General features: G+C 48.5%; 1 protein-coding gene across 1 annotated transcript in view; it reads right to left on the bottom strand.

Moving 5' to 3' along the window:
* The window catches only part of DAPL1 (death associated protein like 1), a 97,300-nt gene extending 76,952 nt beyond the window's left edge, over positions 1–20,348 (bottom strand). Inside the window, exon 1 of the mRNA XM_049712298.1 lies at positions 20,269–20,348. Within this exon, the coding sequence (XP_049568255.1) occupies positions 20,269–20,320 (52 nt within the window). The 5' untranslated portion in view covers positions 20,321–20,348. The remainder of the gene's footprint in view (positions 1–20,268) is intronic.
* Between the last annotated feature and the right edge of the window lie 531 nt (positions 20,349–20,879).

Raw genomic sequence — 20,879 nt, 5'->3', positions numbered from 1 at the left:
TGAAACTCTTACCACCATCTCCAAATTTTAGGTAGGTGGAATCAGGAAAAGGTCAACAGGGTGTGTCTTAGTCCGGTAGCCTTTTAAGTAGCCTTCCCAGAAGCTACACCCAATGACTTCTGCTCACAACTCAGTGAACAGGCTGAAAGGGAAGCCGGGAAATACAGTCTTGGCTTTTTGGAATAAAACAGACCCTTCTGGAAAGTTAGATGGGGAGAATGAATGGGCAGGTGGGGCAACTAGTAATCTTTTCTACATGTAATGGGGCAGTAAATTCTCATGGTTAAGCTTGGAGCCTCCAAGGTAACTTAGGTTAAGCTCCATCAGCTATTAGCTGTGTGATCAACAACAAGACACCTAATAACATTTCTAAGACACAGTTTCCTCATCTGTGAAATGAAGAAAGTAATAACACCTCTCCCACAGGTTTGTTGTGAAAGTCAGGTAAAACCGTTGACCTAGAACGCTCAGGACAGTGCCTGGTAGAGTGAAAGCCCTCCAAAACAGCAGCTATTACCGTCACTCTGATTTAAGAGGCTGGGAAAGAAAGCAAAATGTCTACAACTTTTATGCTTATCCACGATAAAAATTAAAGCCCATTCGAATGAATGTGTCATCCAGAAAACATGTGAGGGGTTTCCAAGCCTGTGTTGATGACTCCTCTCAAGTGTGACCCCCACAGGACTTAATGACCTGAGGTGTCCTTGAATTCCTGTGTGAGAGGGTGTGACCAGTTTGAGGGACTCCCCATGAACCTGAAGGGATTGGGGCTTTTCCTGATCCCACTGCTGTCGAGCTGGTAGAGATGGAAGGGCAGATGCTGCACGGACCGCACTCAGATGAGCCCGACTACTGCGGGAAGTTCTGCAGCTGGACCTTCTGCTTTCAGACCTGCTCTGTCCTCACTCCAGGAGTGAGCCCCTTGCCATGTGCTCTGCTCCTCTGGGCTTCAGGCCATCCTGCTTAGATCTCCAGCTTCCTTTACCTCTCTGCAAAGCTCTTTGGTTCCACTTTTTGGTGGTCCCGGTCTCTCCCTGGGCCAAGGGACCCACCCTCTTTAGTCGGTACTTCCCAAACGGTGTCCTGAGGAACATTAGTCTCAAACACTTTTCCACTGTAAAATATGTGTGAGAAACATTACATGCTCTAGCCCCCCCTTGGCGAGTCACAAGGCACACTAACACGTTACAAGCTCTGAGAAGTCCTGCAAAGAAGTAAGTGACCGTTCAACTCAACATTTTCCACTCATCAACTAAAAGACCTTGGCCTAGAGGTCAAGTTTCCTTGCTCCTGGGGGAACCTCCCATTGAGTCCCTCTTTGCAGCCAAGGAGATATCTCAGGGTTGAGGCCCATAGGCAGGTCTGAGATGATCACCATTTAACTGACGCACCCTTTCCCGGTGCCATTTACCTCCTTCTCTTCTCGGGGATGAAAAATGAGGTCATGTCAGTGAAAGGTGCTTTGCCAGCCATTTAAATGCTGTGTACGTGTTGTTACCTGTACAATGACTCACGCCGGTGCTCCAATCCCCTTCTCCCTGGGAAATGGCATTTTCAGAATTACAGTTCCATAATATAAGAAGCGCTGAAACCTACACACATAATAATAGCCATTTCTACCACAGGGTCCTTTCTGTCAGTGCAACACGGTGACTGTAAAGTACACAATCAATTCTCCGTAGAATGAGGAAGAAAGAAGTGTAGACCCCAACCCCCTGGATCCCTCAGGTTCCCTCCAGACCCACAAACCCCAAAACCACTCCACCAATAAGTTCACTCAGAGCTGCCTCTTGCCTGTCTGGCCCCAAACCTGCAGGGTCAGACCCTCTAGTTCCCCACAGGCTCTGCAGTGGCGGCCCCTCCCGTCAGATTTCACAATGCCTGCCTTCTCCGGATCCCCGTAAACCCTGGCTAGGAAATGCCAGCAGAGGCCTGATTCGCCTAAGCCCCTAAACAATGGACACTTCCTTGTTTGTTTTGAGAGATTTGAGCTGTGGCTCCACCTTTCCTCCACGCCACAGCAGTTTTCAGAGGCACACCCAGCCGGGGAGCACAAGCAGGGCTGGCGGGGGCTCAAGGGCAAGGTTTAAGTTCATTTTGCTGACTTCTTTCCCGTCTCTCCTCCAGAGAAAACAGAAAAGCCAGGCCTCTCTAGCCCAAGTCAAAACAGCCACAGCTAAAAATATTTGACCAAGCCAGACACAGAACGACAAGAATTGGACGATTCCGCTTATATAAGTTATCTAGACGAGGCAAATTCATAGAGACAGAAAGCAGAATCAAGGTACCTGGGGGCTGGAGGGAGGGAGGAATAGGGGTTTACTGGGTAGCGAGTGTGGAGGTTTTGGTTGGGAATGACAAGAAAGCTCTGGAGATGGACAGTGGAGATGGTTGCACAGTGTTGTGCATGTACTTGATGGCCCTGAACTGTACACTTAAAAATAGTTAAAATGGTAAATTTTATGTTATGTATACCTTGCCACAATAAAACAAAATAAATAGCAGTGACACCAATAAAATATTTGATATCGGTTCCCCTAATGTAGTGTCCATCCCTGGGGACAGCTCCTAATCCATGCTGTGGTCCCAGGAGAGGGGATAAGAGGCCCTAGACCTTCAGTCCTGGGTGACTGAAGCCCATGCATAGGAACCCAGCCCGAGTGTGGCTCAGAGTGCTTGTGTAGGTCTGGGACATAAACAGGAAGGCTCCTTTCACCTTTCTTAAGCATCTTTCTTAAGTCTCAAGACAGCCTGGAAAGTTCTTTTCTTTTGATAGAGGCCGGAAAGTCCTGGGAAGACTTCCAGGCCTCCCTTAGGCCCAGAGCTCCGTGAGAGGAGAGTTTGGGATCACAGAGAGCCAGCATTGAAGAGGCAGGAGGAAAATGGAGTTTACTCAGCAAAGACAGGTTTTCTGAGGTCATTTGTTTGACATGGAAAAAAGAGAAAGATGACAGGTTGGTGGCTGAACTGTCTGAATTTCAGACAGCAGCCTCTAGGTGGTGCACACACCTTAATAAATACCCGGAGAAGAGGCGATTTTCATCTGCAACTTGAGCTTCAAGGTTCAGTTCAGAAGCAGGGGAGCTTTACAAATAAGCTACTCCCCACAGCAGCTGAGAAACAACTCCCACGTCTAAACCCTTCTGGATCCAATGTTAAAGAGGGCAGGGCTTTCATCGTCTTGATGACAATAGTGGGGGAGGCACTGCATCTACCTGAGCCATCCACGGTGGCCTTTTCATGGAGGAGAGAGAGGCAAAGTGTGCCCATGTGTTCACCTCCCCAGAAAGGGCACCGTTCACCGGGGTTACTGTTACTCTTGAGAGAGTATCAGCGGCGGTGTTTCCGGAACACAATGGTAGAAGTGGTGATTCTCTCAGCTGTCGAGCGAGAATGTATTCAGTCTGCTCAGCCCCTGAAGTGGGTTTTTTCCCTCCCCTTTGCAAGCCTGCATCATCTCAGCAAGTGCTCAAGTGAGCAGGAGACCAGGACAAAGGTCATCAACTAGGAAGGCAGGGCCAGGCGCCAGGAAGATGAGGAAGGAGGAGGCAGCTCCCCTCACCATCCAGGGCCATTCTTATTTACACAAACAATTAACAGGCACACTTGCAAACCCAGTCAGGAACAGACTTGATAATGACCTAGATAATAAAGCAATCCATTGCTGCAGAGAATGGAGCAAGCAGCACATCACTCTTGTGCCCAAGTTAATTCCGTCTTTCTCCTCTCTCTTACACAGCTGTGTGAGGGCAGGTCTATGCGTGATTCGGTGCAAAGTGGCATCATTAGTCAATCGGTCAGACGCACTGATGGAGGGCCCTCCAAGGGCTTGACTCAAGGCTGGGGTGAGATACGGAGGAAGCAGAAACTTCTGCCTCAGCGTTCAGGGAGCTCCAGTCTAGGGCTGCATTATCCATTATGGTAGCCACTAGCCCCATATGGCTGTTTATATTAAAATGAAAAGAAAATTGAAAATTCAACTCCTAAGTCATACTAGCCACAATTTCAAGTGCTCGATAGTCACATGTGGCCAGTGGTTACTATACTGGACAGCACCAAAACCGTTTCCATCATTTCAGAAAGTTCTATTAAACAGTACTGTTTGGGGCGCCTATGGGAACGATGTGAGACCACTTACAACAATGGCAATTAACTAAGAGCAAATTAATGGGAGGAAACGAAGGCTCAGGCATGCTGTGTCTTTCAGCCAGGGAATGCTCTTCTAATTCCTACTCCAGAGTTTAGAAGCACCCTGAGGATGGTCTTAATGCTAACACGCTACATGTTTGTGTTTGGGGGGTGGTAGGTGCTGGACAGTTATCGGAATAGAATTTCAAGCAATTTAGAAACATGTTCTCTAACCTGTAGCCTCCAGATATGTGAATGATTCATTTCTGGTTTCACTTCATCTATGATATTCTTCCCCACCTTCCACCCTGAGAAACTCTCACTGAGATTCACTCTGGGCCAGAGGCTGGGCTAAGTACTTTCACACATCTCATTTAATTCTCACAGTCTTCTGTGAATGGGGTAATTGATGCCTACCTAAGCATAATCCATCCATCCCTCGGCCTTCCCAGGAAACAGATCCCACTCCCAGCTCCAGCTCTAGCTCCAGAAGTGGGTCTGTTTGGTCCAAGAGGAATCATTTGCCACTGATAGGCTGAGGAACTCAGCTCTCAGCCAATCAGGGTATGGCATCCTTGCTGCTGCAGCAGTTAGTTAAGAAATGGCATGTGACTTCTTCGGGCTAATAGGAAACAAGAGGAAGTTAGTGAAGTGCTTCTGGGAAAGAAATTTGGTTTCTCCTAAGGGAGAGTTGCTGGAGGCGTCTCTTTCTGCTGAACTTGTGTGTGCATATAAGGCCTGCAACCGCTACAGCCGTTTCTCTATTGCTGACATGTGGTGGGGCAGTGAGCCCAGATACAGACAAAGGAAACAGGCCCAGACTGAGCAGCTGCTGGTCCTCTGGTCCTCAGTAATGTCAGCCATTCAGCCCCTCCATTGTTTGAGCATTAAGAGTTAAACTTTCTGTGACTTGCAGCCCAAGAACCTCAGCTGATAACCCCGTTCTGCGGATAATGAAACTTTAATAACTTGCCCAGTCTGCTAGCTAGTAAAAGGGAGAGCCAGGACACAAATATAGATTTCTTGATGCCAGAACACATGCTCTCTTTTTATCATACTGTTTCTCCCCTACATGAACTGTGTCTACATTTCAAAGGCTCTCAGGGAGAAACTGACAAACTAACCAAGAAATGACACCTTTAGGGCCGTAAGAAAAATATTTTACCTTGGATCTTGCCTGAGCTTCTTCTGATTGTCTGGGTTTTGTAGGCACATGAAAACCACATGCAGACTTTAAAAACTCACCGGCAGCTACACTTTGTGGTCTTTTCTATGGATTGATCTTCCTGAGGGCCCTTAGGAAACACTTTGGGATCCTGGCTTTTTTTTTTTTTTTCCCCTAGAATGGGGCAGGGCGGGGGGGAGTCTCTAAACAGAACTGCTGTAGTTTATGCCTTTCCCATCAGCTGAATTAAATTGAATACCTTGGCTCCTGCCAGAGCACAGCAAAGTGAGCTCTGAGGCGGCCAGCAGTCACTTTACCCTTTGCTTTTATTTATCCAGTGAGTATACGGGGAGCTTGCTTTTGAGTACTTGGAGCTTGACTCAGCAACCTTCGATGTTGGAAAGCTGCAGTCATTGCCCTAGAGACCTTTTTCAATATTTCTGGACTCATTCAACACCCTGGGTGGCGGGGGTGGTGGTGGCGTGATTCCCTTCTCTCATGGTGTTTCTTGTCTCCCTCCTCCAATGGTGCATTTGACCTTACCATTTAATGAAGGCCATTCTCCCTGCAAATATCACATTAAACATATTGGCAACTGATCAACTGAGAGATTTCCTAGCAGAAAGGTCACAGCTGAAAGGTATCATTTTTCCCTGCTCCCCTTGGCAATAGCGCTGGAGGAGGGGCCTTGCGAGAGGCAGAAGGTACCCACTCATAAAGACGCCTTGTAACATGTGGGATTAGCATCTGAGGCCTGCCTGCTGTTGCACTAAACAGGGGCCCCAACTTAAACCATGCTGCCATCGAGAATTTTGTCTGCGCTCTGGCAGAAGGGGCAGTTCACATCGAGAGCTAATGACCTGAAAAAATTGTTCCTTTTGATGATTAGGCCTAATGACCAAGTTGTTAGACATCTAAAGTTGCAAGTTTTCCCCCCTCATCCCTACTCTCCTTGAATTTGCTGTCCTGGAAACATTTACTGATTGTGAAAGAACGACGCGGGCTTGACTTCTCTCCAAATAAAAGACCAGGGGCTACCAACCATGTCCTAAGTGTGTGACAAGCCACTGGGATGATTCTGAATAGGATGGATAATCCCCAAAGACATGAGGTGGATTCTTGGTCCTCCTGCTTCCCCTCTTGGCACTTCCTTACCCTCTAGCTTCACGCATCTGGTCCCATCCTTATTCTTAGCCAAGGTCCCTACTTTCAACGTGAGCCCTTCCCTGTAGGTGGAACCCAGTGAGTGAGGGATAAACCTCATCCCAAAGGTATGCAAATAGGGGCTGGCTTGATCCCCAGCAGGTGTGGGGTAGAAAGCACCTGCTACGTGGCAGCAGGGCACCTGGCCCTGCGGAAATGGAATGAGCAAAGTCCCTTGGATGTGTTCAGGTTGAACTAGGGCACTGGGATGGAATGAGAGCAGCGGTAGACAGAGCGGAGGGAGTGACGGGAACCGTCTGTGAGCAGACGTGCTGGAGTCAGACAGACCTGGATTTAAAACCTGGCTCAGCCACTTACTACATATGGGGCTTGGGCAAGTTACTGAACTTCTCAGAGGCTTAGTTTTCTCATCCTTCAAAGTTGTTGTTTAGGATGATCTGAAAGAACGCAAGTATCCATAGACACAAAGTAGATGAGGGGTTGCCAGGGGCTGAGGGAGGGGGGAATGGGGAGCGATCGCTAAAGGGCACAAGGTGATGCTTGGAGCATTTCTTTTCGGGGGGATGAAAATATTCTAAAGTTAGATTGTGAAGATGGTTGCACAACCTTGTGAATATACTAAAACCCATGGAATTATATACTTTAAAATGTTGAAATTTAGGGTATGGGAATCATATCTCAATTTTTAAAAGTGGGAAAAAGGGGATACATAGAGAACACTTAGCACAATATCCTGTCCAGAATTCCACTACCAATCATGGGTAGTGAAAGTTGTATTACTATTCCGATTACAGCAGTAAGGGATAGAATAGGCCCACTCTTAATGAATTAAGTCCTACTGCAAGGAATACAAATAAAGAGCAGGCATTTTCCTAGAGAGTTCATTTAATGTGAAGACTTATGGGGGAAAGTTATAATTTAGCTTGTGAATAATTAAAATATTTTTATATTAAACAAATAAATACAGAATAGAATGCAAAATGTGCAAGATGTAGGAAGACCTATGACTTTAAATAACTTCCTAGCTTGAGAAGAACCCTGGTGTCCAGATTTACACTTGTCTGCCATTAGGCTTACTTCTTCGAACACTTTTGGGTGGAACTTGCATGGAAAGATTTTTCCCAGGGGGGGTTTTGCATTCATTGCTGAGACTCTGAGGCTCTGGGGAAACTTGGCCCCAAGCACGGTGACATCTGTCTCCAACAGTCTCAACAGGGACCTGTCAGACCGTGCACTTTGGTGAGGTTGGTCTGTCCTCTGAAGCTACTGCAGTCCTTTTCTTCCCCACCTCAGGACTCTGAAGATTGAACAGAGGACCTGAATGGAGAGACTGACAAACCTAAGGGCCTCCCAGGTTTGCATAACACCAACTCAGGGATCCAGGAGGTAGGTGTTTGGGAGAACAAGGACCATCCCAAGGACTGGGTTCCTGCGCCCGCAAAAACCACAGATAAAAGGTGAGCGGGGTACAGGATGGAATCTACTGGCCACAGAGACCTCCAGCTTGTGCAGCTTCCTGTGACTGCTGGACCGGTACCACCGGATTGTTGTTTTTCGTTTCCTCTCCACAAACACCCTAAATGCCTGCCCCACCCCCCCAGCAGAGATTTCCACCTACAAATACACCCCCAGCAGCCTCACGGCCTCCCACTCGAAAGCAAGTCTGCTGTGAATGGGGGAGAGAATCTGAAAGAGGAATTGTAATGAATCTAAAATGAAGAGATTCCAACAAAAAGTGATGCTCTAAGTAATGGTAAATAAATAATGTGGGGCAGATTATGAGTCTGGTTCCAAACCAGGATAATCATGCACCGTTTCTACCTAAGAAAAACTGACTGACTCTGGAATTGAGATTGAGCCATATGTCCCTTCCGGAAAGGATTACTAAAAGGCAACTGCGATTATTGGAAGAGATTTGGGTGGTGTCCCGTCTGTTCCCTTAGGCCCTGAGTGATCATCTGAGATGTTGTCTGGCTTTGTGGTTCTGCTTGTCAGCTGGAAACTCATTGTGCCGGCATTCACTGGAAAAGAGAATTTAGAATAAGAAGGTCTCATTGGACTTCATCCTAGAGGACTTAGTCACTGCAGTGCTAAAGTTCCTGTGATAAGGTTCCAGAACATAGACCCAAGGAAGCTCCAAGCTGGGGTCATAGCCTGATACCCTGCGGGGTGTGTTTGTGTATGTGTGCGTGCACGCGCGTGCACGCACACGTGGTTGGGTGTGTGAGTGGGGGTGGGTGGGGGTGGAGTAGGTGTCTGTGGTGGGGTGTGTTGGTGGTGGAGTGAGTGTGTTTGTAGTACGTGTGTTTGTGAGGAGTGTGAGAGAGAAGAGAGAAAATGCTCAGGGGTTGCAGGTACACTCTCACTGTATAAATTGTACCGAGACTGGGGACTCTCCTCTAAGCCTCCATCTGCGACTGGGTCTCAGAAATGTCGCCGTCCGTTTTTCTCTCCTCCTTCTCCTCCTCAATGAATGCCAGTTCAGGTGTCTGTTTGCCTCAGAGGACCAGGTCCCATGCAGATGAGCAGTTCCAGCCACAAGTGACAGGGGCTACGGCTCTGGGAGCCCAGGACACAGCCCTTCCAGGGAGCTCTGTCCCCGAGTTCTGGATTCCTTATTCACTTGGCCAAGGCCACCTGTTTGCATCTCAGGTCCTTCTTGCCCTGGTTCGCAAGACGTCCCTGTCCTCCCACATCCACTCTGCAGCGCCCACTGGCCAGGCAGCGTGCCGACCACCCGCCCCCAGCCACGCAGGAAGCTGCTGCCCCCGCTCTCTCTGCTCTACTCACAAGCCTTTGCTCTTTGGTTCCAGCAGAACCGTTCAGTGTCTCCCGCTCGCCCCCTCCCCGTGCAGGAGCGGTGACTCCTCCACAAGGCACTCAGTGGATTCCCCTCCCGAAGGTCTGCAGGGGAGGGATCTCCTGGGCAGACACACAGGAAGAGAGGGCAGGTGGCCTTTTCTTCAATGCAGAGCATGCCTATGAATTACACAGAGGCAACGCCAGCTACAGTCATATGAGGCAGGTGCTGTTTGGTTCTATTCTGTGCCTCCAAAGCCTGGCACAGAGAAGGGCCCCCTGCAGGTGGGCGCCTGGCTAAGGGAGAGGAGGGAGGGAACCAAAGGCCTTCTAGGACCACGACAGCTGCCTTGGACAGGATCTGAAGCCAGCCCTTTGGAGCTTGGTTCCGGTTTCTCTTTCCTGGTATTGGAACGTGTGTCTGGGGAAAGCAGAAGCTTGAGTTAGCCCAGCCCTTCAGGTGTCTATGGCCGGTATCTGGTGCTCCCCCACTGCCTCACCAGCACGCCTGGTTACAACACTCTGATGGTGCTTTTATGTCACCCAATCGCATATATCTGACATTAATCATAAAAGCCTTGACTCCCAGTGCCCAGACTACATCAACTCTAACCACCCTGTTAGGCAGACGGTGCCTTTGCCACCACTTCCCTCTGATCCGATGGGTCCCTGAATTGACCTGACAGAATTGCAGACCCACCTGGTACCCTGTCTTCATACCCAAGCTATGGAGAACTCTGGGGGCAGAACACCTGTGTTCTCTTTCCAGCTCCTCCACTCACTCTCCGTGTGATCTCAGACAGGTTACGCGAACTCTCTGTGCCCCGGTTACCTACAAAGTGGGATAATTGTAGGACCTACCTGAAGACACCATAATGGGGATTAGGCAGCTAATAACACGACGTGTTTACAACAGTACCTAGAACGTGGCAGCTGTTACTGTTGACAGTAGAAACAGCATTATGGCCACACACATCCCAGTCCAGCTGCGGAGAAAGCCTACCCTATGCGACCTTCTAGAGCAGAGATTACCGCTGCTTGCTTGGAGCAGCTAACTACGGGTGAAATGTAATCCTCGCCATGAACAAATGCATGGCTTGCTTCCTGCTGAACGATGGCCAGGTTTTCCCCCAAAGACATCCACCCTGCCCCTGTCCCCGCTGGGACTGAGAGTAGCATCCCTTTTGGAGGGCAGAGCCCCTGTGGTTTGGGGTGGCTGCCACTTGCCAGCCTCCCACCGAGGTCCTGGCTAGGGGGTAGCCAAGCACAAATTGCTGGATGAGTGGAGACTGTCTCTACGGCCTGGCCATGGGCTACCCCTGATGGACAGTAGGGGCTGTCTTTGTCCCCCAGGTGGTAAGAGCTTGGCTGTCCTAGAGGCATATTATGAGGAGATTGCTGTCAGTTCCAGTGAAGGAGAGAATGAGGAAGGTGGGGGAAAGTGCTGGCTACTTGCTCCATTCGGCTCTGCAGCATGTGACACCCGGTGCTCTTTAGCTGAAACCCATTAGCTGACGGTCTGCTGTCAGATGAGGCTGTCTTCCCTGTCAGCTGAGATCACCTCTCAAGTTTCCTTGTATCTGCAGAACTTTCCTTTCTGTCTATGGAGTTCAGGGCTTTGGGGTGTCGGGGTAGGGAAACGTGTGTAGTGATTCCGTCCCAGATCACTGAACTCAAATGTCCGCAGGCAGAGGCCACGTTGCCCTAACTGATTCTGATACACCTCCCTGCTGGAAGAACACGCATTTGTGGGAATCTTCCAACCTTAGGGGTCTGAAGCCAGATGGTCATTTAGCATAGGCCTAGTAGGTTCTGTCCAGACTCTAGTTTGCTGAGAACTGCCCGAGAAAGTCAAAATCGTTCTCCCATCTTTACTAGCTGAATTCAAACTCCACGCTGGGTAGTTTCCCAGCCCCCCTTCTGTAGGGCCATATGCCTAAATGAGTGCCAACACCCAGGCGGGGGGTCTTTGAGTATCGGGCTTGAGACGTGTCCTCGTCCAAGTGGCAGAGCAGGCTGATAATAGGAAGGAACCCAAGAGGCTAGCTGAGAGGCAAAGTGGGAGACACAGCAGGTCATTATCCCAGATCCAGGGGAGGTTCCTGATGAGCTGTTGTGCATGCTGCCATGCATGAATGGAGACAACTCCCAAGGATGAATGGGGTCCCGTCCCTCATAAAGAGCCTGAGGGCTGGCAGGGGAGCCCGGGCACCGCCTCCAGGGCACAGCTCACTCGATGCTGTTTGGCAGCCTGGAGCAAATGTGAGAACGTGTGGCTGAGATGCCCCTGCAGCCTCCCTCCTGAAAACAGCCCCTGGGCTGTCAGCAGGAAGCTGTTGGAAAGACCTCAAGCCTAGGGGGTGGGCTCAGGATTCACACAGTGTGGGTCCAGCTTCCAGAAATGAAGCTCATCCTGGGTCAGGCAGGCAGACCGGGCCTGTGGGACAGCCCAGCAGAGCCGTCCTCAGTGGCTCTCACGGGAGAGGAGCCTGTGAGGGCGGAGGGCCACTCTTTGAAACATAAGGAATTGCACATCTCACACTCTGTTGGTGGTGCCGATGGACAATGAGAATTAAACACCCGGGAGGTGCCACGTCACTCCACTAGCCAAATCACAGAGGTCTGCACTGTTAATCCGGCCTCTGTCAGCTGGACACTCATTGGTTTCTAAGGCTGGAGAACATCTGTTGCCGTTGTTTGACCTGACCTGTCTCCTCTAGCCTTGCTGTAGAGAATATTTGCAATAGTTATTTGCAAAAGCAGGTGGGGTGCTTTGAAGAAAAGCCCCATGTAAACAGAAGACAAATAGCAGGTTGCTCTGCCTCGAGGCTAAGATGACCCCGCACCTATCAGGCTCTGTCATGTCAGCAAGGCTGCTGCCTTTCCCAGAGCAGGTCCCTTTGAGGCCATGCAGAGAAGAATACCAAGCATGGCACTGTGGTCAGAAGAGCTGAAATGGAGCCTGAACCTGACATGTGACCTTGGCTAAGTCACGCAACTTTTTTTCATCTGAGTCTTATTCTATCCTCTGGGAGATGTGGGGAAGCATTGCTACGTTGCTTAAGAAATGTATTGGCTCACGTTGGTTGAAAAGTTACAGCTTCAGGCATGGCTTCATTCAAGGTCCTAAGGATGCCACCAGGTTTTGCCCCTTGGTCTTGCTTTCCCCTGCGTTGGCCAGCGATTCTGGATCCATCTGGCAGCTCTGGCCTCAGCCTCATACCATTACAACACGTAGGGCAGCGAAGGAAAATGTGTACCCGCAGCTCACCATTCTGACAAAGTCCAGGGATTCACTCTGCCTGGACCAGGTTAAGTCATGTGCCTAACCTGAACCAAGCAGTGTGGCCAGGACACTGAATGCATGGATTGACCTCACTCACTCACCTAGTGTTTACTGAGCACCAGCTATGTGCCAGGCACTATTGTATATTGTGGGGACACAGTAGGGACAAGACAGATCAGAGCCCCACCCTCTTGGGGCTTAGTTACTAGTAGGAAAGAAAAAAAACAAGTACATCGTGTAAAATGATACAAATTAAGAAATGACAAGAGCTATTGAAAAAAAAAACCCAACAACCAAAGCAGATTAAGAAGGTAGAGAGTGAAGTGGGGAGGTGGTGGAGTGCTACTTTAGATGAGATGGTCAGGGAAGGCCCCTCTTAGGAGGTAGCATTTGAGTAGAGGCCCGAATGAAAGGAGAATAGAGGCCATGTAAAGACCTGGGCAGAGGGAACAAGTGCAAGGGCCCTGAGGCAGAACAAACCAGGGTTATTAAGGAAGAGCCATGAAGGCCAGTGTGGCCCAAGCAGTGTGAACCGAACAGAGAGCCATGGGAGAGGAAGTGGAGAAGGAGCCACGAGATGCCAGCCCAGCCAAGGGAAGGAGATGGAATTTTATTCTGACCATGGTGGAGGGATGGAAGGCTTTTCAAAGGAAAGACATGACATGAGTTATGTTTGAAAAAGATCTCCACGTACAAACGGCCAACTCGCACATGAAAAGTTGCTCAACGTCACTAATCATCAGTGAAATGCCCATCAAATCGCAATGAGATATCACCTCACACCTGTTAGGATGGCTTTTATCAAAGACAAGAGATAACAAACGTTGGCGAGGGTGTGGAGAAAAGGGAACCCTTATAAAGTATTGGTGGGAATGTAAATTGGTGCAGCCATTACAGAAAACAGTATGGCGGTCCCTCAAAAAATTAAAAAATTGAACATATGATCCAGCAATCCCACCCCTGGGTGTATATCTGAAGGCACTGAAATCAGTGTCTAGAAGGGGTATCTGCCCTCCCTTGTTTATTGCAGCATTATTCACAATAGCTAAGTTTTGGAAACAACCTGTGTCCACCAATAGATGAATGGATAAAAAAAGTGGTGTATATGTTCAATGGAATATTATTCAGCCAAGAAAAAGCAGGAAATCCTGCCATTTGTGACAACAAGGATAGACCTTGAATGCTTTATGTTAAGTGAACTAAGTCAGACAGAGAAAGACAAAAACTGTATGATCTCACTTATATGTGGAACCTAAAAAAACTGAACTTGTGAAAACAGAGAGTAGAATGGTGGTTCCCAGGGGCTGGGGGTGGAGAAATTGGGGAGTTGCTGTTTAAGGGTATAAACTTACAACTAGTAGATAAATAAGTTCTGGAGATCGAATATACAACCTAGTGATTATGGTCAATAATACTGTATTATAAACTTCAAAGTTGCTTAGAGACTAAATCTTAACTATTGTCAACACACAAAAAGAAATGATAATTATGTGACAGGACAAAGTGTTAGTAAGGCTACTGCAGTAATCATAGTACAATATACCAATGTATCAAACCAACACATACGCCTTTAAAGTATATAGTGTTATATGTCAATTATATCTGTGTTTTAAAAATTAAAAAATAATGAAAGACATTATGTACAACAGGTAACAACAACCACAAAAGCTCCCATTGCTCTTGTGTGGAGAGGGCTGCGGGAAGCAGGCACAGACAACAGTGGCTGGGACAAAGCGGGGCAGAGCTGGGGAGAAGTGGCTAGACTCAGGATACATTTTAAGTTATGGGTTCCATCCCTGGAAGATCCTCGCAACTTTCCCAAATGGAAATTAGGTGCTGTTGTCAGAAGTAGTGGTGATAGATGCTGGGGGACAAAAAGCAAGAACTTTCCATTACTTCCACCATTTGTAGTCTCATGCATTTTTCCTTCAGAGATATATTTTCACCATCATCAGCTTTTTCTGGGTTTGAGACTGTATCTCTAATCTCATTTCCTTCCTCCAAGGCCTAGAATCACTGCAAGGGATTTTACAGATGATGTGGTCCAACCCCAGTCTATTTACAGATGAGAATCCCAAGTCTTGTACAAGGTCCCCCTCCAGCTAATGAGAGCTGGAACTGGGCCGCAGCTCTGATTCCCAGTGCTGGCTTCATTCATGGAACAAAGGCTCAATTTGGGAGGCTGCTAAGGACTGGTGGGGGCTATGGGAGAGGGCTTAATCCTCCTGCAGTCTCCATCAGCATCCCCCAAATAACCAGTGAGCTCAATACACAAGGACCCCACCACCGACCATAAAGCTACCCCCAAGGCCCCCATACCGGAAACCTGGAGCCACTCCTATGTTCAGTCACCAGCTCCTCGCCAGCAACTGTAATGAGAGTCAAAAGTCCAGGCCATAAAAGGCAGGCGCACAGATGGAAAACACCAGGGTAGTGCCTTATTTTTATTATATTTTTTAGAGGAAACTGTATTTGAAGTACAGGCTTTCTATTCCTGCTGGGAAAGCTGCCAGTGGACAGGTCATTGCTTCTGAGCCAGAGGGACACACGTTAGCTTTTGAGGCAGAGCTGCAGCTCTGCAGTCTATAAAGCAACGTGCACGGGCAGCTCTGCAGGATGGAACAGTTCGGGAGGAAGGACTGTCTGAAATCCTCCCCTAGATGCTCAGGGTGTGCTGGCCAGTCTCCCTGTGGGAGAGGGAGCCTGAGGACAACTTGCTTTGCACTCAGGACCCAGCACGGTGCCTGACACTCAGGGGGAACTGCTATATGCTCAGTGAGGGGAGGCCCAGAGCAGCTGCACCCCCTCCCCCAGATATGCACACCTACTGCGCAATGGCCTGCGTCCTCTTGGGTGTATCCTGGGTGACGGAGGGAGAGCCAGATGTCACGAGGGTGGAGACAGGTTGAGCAGTCTGTGGCTCTCACCAAAGGCACTGCAGTGGAAGGCCCTTTCTCTCTCTCTCTCTCTCTCTCTCTCTCTCTCTCTGTGGTTTTAATTTACTTCTAAGAAAAATAATCCAGGTTCTCTTTAATCAGCAACCACGATGGCCAGGAGAAGCTGTCACAGAGCCAATGGGAGTGGTTCCTGTGTTTAATCATGAGAATGACCTGGTTGTCCTCTCCGAGGACGGCAGGGAAGTGACGCCTTGGATGGCTTTCTGTCCTCACCCAGAGCCCACCCTCATTTCGGTGGGGAGCCAGCCGGCCGTGCAGGGCCACCGGCTCCGCGTCTATGTGGTGCTGAGGGGACGGACACGGGGGCGCACATATTCCGTAGTGAGCTCCACAGGAGTGCAGGGAGTCTTGACCTGACCTCTTCCCAGATGCGCCAGGCAAGAAGAGCAGTGTCTCTGGCTGTGGCAGAGGAACAGAGAGGGGAGGCTAAGGAGCGAGAGGGAGGGGTACCGGCCACAGCACCCGTGCCGGCCTTCCTGACGGATCAACGACATTCTTTCTCATGGGCCAGTTGGCGCCAGCCAGCAAAACAGAACGAGTGCTGCACTGCAGCAGGGGTGTCCGTGGTGAGGGTGTGGCCGGGGGAGGGGCAAGAAGGGGCTGCAGTGGTGCAATTTCGGGGAGGTGGGGAGTCAGGGGTACCTGGGGTCCTGACTCCCTATTCTGACTTTAGCAAAGAAGGGATGGAGTCCCCCCGACGCACACCCATGTCCTGCTTCTGACCTTAAACATGGACGTGGGCTGCCCCTGCGGGCTGACACGGTCAGTGGGCTTCAGGAGAATGCTCCTCGCGGCCCCTGGCAACCAGGAGAGCGCCCTTGCCAACAAGGAGGGGCACGGCGTGGAGAAGTCACTGAGAGCGCCCAGGAGGCTTCAGCCGATGCTTCTTCTGAAGGTGGCCACCAGAAAGGGGTGCAGTCCTGCTCCAGCCCTCCTCTTCTGTCATTACGCCCAGCCCCTCCAAGGCACGCAGCCACCTGCCCAGGCGGCGACCACCCGGCTCCCGGGCCTTCCCCCAGCGCGGTGTGGAGCCTCTGCGGCTGCGGAGGACATCCTCCAGCGCTTCTTGTGTGTGTTCCTATGTTTTCATCTAAGATTTTCCTCTCTTCTTCTCTAGGTGGCAAACACGTCCAGGTGAAGGGCTGGCTTACATCTCCTCTGCCCCGCCCCCTGCCCCCCTGCACCCAGCAAAAACTGTGTTTGAAGCAACACAGCTCCGGCTCCCGAGCTCCGCGTGTTCTAGAAGAAGCTGCCCATCTTTCCTCCTTGCACACACTCTACACACGCGCAGGGAACAGACGAAGTTTTCTAACCATGCTGTATTCAGCATTCTCCTTCCCTCAAAATTTCCGCTCCCAGAATATATATGTGTGTGGATGTGTTGGCCAGTTTTTGCCCACCTTAAAACAAATCATCTCTAACATCTCTGCTTGTATCACTGTGAAACCCCAAGGGCACCATAGTGAAGTCTCACCTTAAAAAGGTGTTAAGTTGACCAAAGACTTTTTGGAGCGCAGATTGAAATGTTTAGAGCTTACAGCACCCCAGACCCAGAGCACAAAGGCCATCTCTCCTGAAGGAAGGCAGCTACTATCATTTTAGTCTCACGTGCACGACATAAAGAACGCCAGCTGTCCTTCTCCGGTAACCACTCACATCAGAGGTACTTCTGTGGCCCTCCCTTTGCACATCACTTTAATTACAGGCATGAATGCCCATGGGGGTGTGGTGCAAACAGGGAACCTTGGATTTCAGTAAAGTCCAAACTGCTTTGAAACCCAAATGCAACCAACTCTCAGTTATCCACACCGAGGAAAGGGAGCGTAGATAATCCTGAACAGCAGATGATTAAAAAATCATTCCTTTTGGCTTTTGGGAGGTGCTATATGCTATTTGCAACAGAGCAGCAAAATCTCCTCTCTAGTTGTGTTTTGCTCAGATTAATATTGCATTACGCTTGCATTTCTCACGAGCCAGCTGACAGCAGAGGGGGTGAGACACAGGAGTCTGTGAGGAAACAAATTGAGTGGCAGGCGAAGCCAGCGATGAGGGAAGAGGGGTGTGGCTCAAGGTACTGATGAAAAATCAAAGGCTCTGGGTCTCCTCTCTCAACTTCAAAAGAGACTAGAATGGAAGAGGAGGAGAAGGAAAAAGAAGAAAAGGAAATAAATGAAAAAACTCTAGATGGAGAGGCAAGATACAAGAGAGCAGGCTCTCCCGGGGCATCATCTTGCTTCTGTCTAGGGTGCACTTTATGATTCCGTGACATGAACCATCTTCTTAGAACACCTGGTCGGCTCTCTGCCTCCTTGCATTTGCTTATGCTGTACCACCTGCCAGAAAGGCCCTTTTCCAATGTACTATCCACATTTCACTCTGCCTTTCAAGACTAGCAAATTTCCCACCTCTCCATAAAGGCTTTTCCACTCATATCCATCAGAAGCAGCCTCCTTCTTCCTCTCTTCCACCCCTTCTGAATGGCCATGACACAGTCTTCTCTCTCTCAACCTACTTGGAGCATAAGCTCCGAGAGGACGGGGAGAAACACTGTGTCAGATTTCTGACGGGTGTGGTGTTCCTTTTAACACTTGGCAGTGTTTGGTACACGGTAGGTTCCCCTACCTGGAGATGGACAGACTAAATCCTGCAGAAGGTGTGAAGACACTAAACCAATGGTTCTCAAACTTGAGCTGAGTTAGGCTTTCCCAGGGGACTTGGTGGAAGAGTTTCCCAGAATCCTCTCCCAAAGATGCTGCTTCAGTAGGTTGGGGGAACTCAGAGTCAGACATTTTCTACAAGTACTAAGGTAATTTTGACCACTGAGAAGTCAGTTGTGAAACACACAAATCACCAACGCTAACACATTCAACAACATCCCTGTGTACCACTCACGTAGGTGAAGCCAAAATGTTAAAAAACAGAGAGGCTGAGAAACACGCTGGGGTTATTATTGTTATCTCTCATGCTTCCTAAGCTGATTTCAGCATTTTCTTAAGTAGAAAAAAGCTGCAAAGAGTAGAGGTTAAGATAGCACAGAGGTCTGCAACAGATTCTCCATATTTCCTTGAGCTGAAGCTGCACATTTTTCTTTTCTTTTTTTTTTTTTTTTTTTGCGGTACGTGGGCCTCTCACTGTTGTGGCCTCTCCCGTTGCGGAGCACAGGCTCCAGATACGCAGGATCAGCGGCCACGGTTCACGGGCCCAGCCACTCCGCGGCATGTGGGATCCTCCCGGACCGGGGCAAGAACCCATGTCCCCTGCATTGGCAGGCGGACTCTCAACCACTGCGCCACCAGGGAAGCCCGAAGCTGCACATTTTTGCACTTTTTAGCATCTTTGACATCAGAGTGCAGCTTACAATCGGCTTTGGAGTGCAGCACTGACTGTCCGCACGCTAACTTGTTCCTAGCTCTTTACTCCACCATCATGCCAACGAATTATGTGCATTGCCGGCGCTGCACATGTTGAGTTTCACTGCCATTTAAATAATTTCCAGGAGATTATAAGTTGGTATTGAAGTGAAAAATTGTGTACACACAAGGCCATGAAGACAGAGCAGCAGGGCATAAATTTGATATTAGCGAAACAAATATCTACTGGAGGAAGAACCATACTTCCTCATTTTCTTGCAAAGAAGCAACCAATTGAACCAATTGCTTTGTAGCTTTGCTTCTCAAACTGTAGTACCTACCAACCGTGTTGGCCTCACCTGGGGCTGTGTGAAAACTGCAGAATCTCAGGCCTATCTCAGACCTACTTTACATCTGCTTTTGACAGGATCCCCAGGTGACTTGTATGAACATGAAAGTTTGAGAAGCATAGTGCTATACAACTTAAGAAAAAATATCCACAGGTGGATAAAGCTGAGTTATGTTTCGTTACAGAGATACGCACAGAAAGATTATCCCATGCTAGGCAAGAAAGCTTGCAAAAAGATGTCAGTGGCTTAGAAGATATGGCATATTATGAGAGAGCATATCACCAATTCACTTGAAAGCCCAGAGGACATTACTGTTTGGAAAAATACACGCATCAATGACTGAAAAGTGATGCCTTAACCAACTTTTCCACTGTTTTCCTTCTTAGATGCATATAAGAGTGATACATGATAACAATAGATGTTTAACCTCAAAGGGCTCTTTCAATAAGGAAAAAAAATATGAGGAAGGAAAGCATTTGGTCATAGTTAATAAGGAACATCCCTTTTCCTTCATAATACACTATATGGTGTATCTTACAAGCAAAGCCATCTCAGATTTAATGAAATATAAGTCAAAGTCCCACACACTTTACCACAATTGCCTTTTCTCTTAGAGTTTAAATTTTAATAATCATTGTTTCACTCCGATGCCCCCTAACAAACATAGTTTAAGTAGAAAATAAAGTTTTGAGTTTGTTAATTACGCTTTTTAAGTTTTACATTTTTTTTTTAGGTCCACCAACTCCACGGTTTTAATCTGCTACTAAGAAAAACAGAGTTTGTCTGCCCTAGCCACCATACTTTAGAATTTAGAAAGTTAAATAAGAATGGAGAAAATACCAAGTGAGAGATGGAAATGAGGCAGAAGGACATGGGTCCAGGCTGCCTCTAACAGCTATCGTATCTCCTTTTCCTATTTCAAACACCGGCCAACAGAAAACATTGAAAAAACCTATTCATTGCTTTCACAATGTTACTGTATTTAATCCTGAGAAACCTGTCAAACAGGCATTACTATCCTCTTTCTCACAAGTGAAGAGAGGGAAGTCAGAGATATGAAATAACTCACCCAAGAAGAATGCGGGATCCTCAGTGGTGGGACCAGAATTCAAAAGAAGCATGACCGCAGCCCCGCCGAGCCGGCGACTCCGGAAGCACAGCTCTGCCACGTGCGTGCGCCTGCGTCGCAACACGCCGCGCTGCAATCATTCCTCAGTGTTCGTGAATAATCCATACTGTCTTCCGTGGATTTGAAGGCTTTCAGCTGAGTTGCTGTCCTGACACTGCCTTTTACTAAACAACCCCTTAGGCTGCCCAAGCCCCTTGCCTTTAACATGGTACCAGCCTCCCCACCTGTTCTTGACTGCACTGAGGTCTCTGAAACTACAGAATTTCTTTCCATGTAAAATGCCCCCATTTCTTGCAGTTTCTTAGAGCTCCTTTTTTTAAAAAACAAAAAATTAGATTGCATTAAGCTCCCTTCACTTGTATCATTTAAAACCATCCTGTGTGACTGGCCCATGTCCAGCTTGGCGGGCGTCATCTCATTGCTAACCTTTCACCCGCCTCCTGGCCTCACTAAAATAACTTTGTCCTGGAGATTCTTACTCTTTACTAATTAACTCAGAATGCCACTCTGAAGTGAACCCTCTTACTTCTCATTAATTACATGAGTGGTTC

Source organism: Orcinus orca, chromosome 7 (assembly GCF_937001465.1).
Source record: "Orcinus orca chromosome 7, mOrcOrc1.1, whole genome shotgun sequence".
Lineage (NCBI taxonomy): Eukaryota > Metazoa > Chordata > Mammalia > Artiodactyla > Delphinidae > Orcinus > Orcinus orca.
The sequence above is the reverse complement of the archived record's forward strand: the minus strand, read 5'-3'. Positions and strand labels throughout refer to the sequence as shown.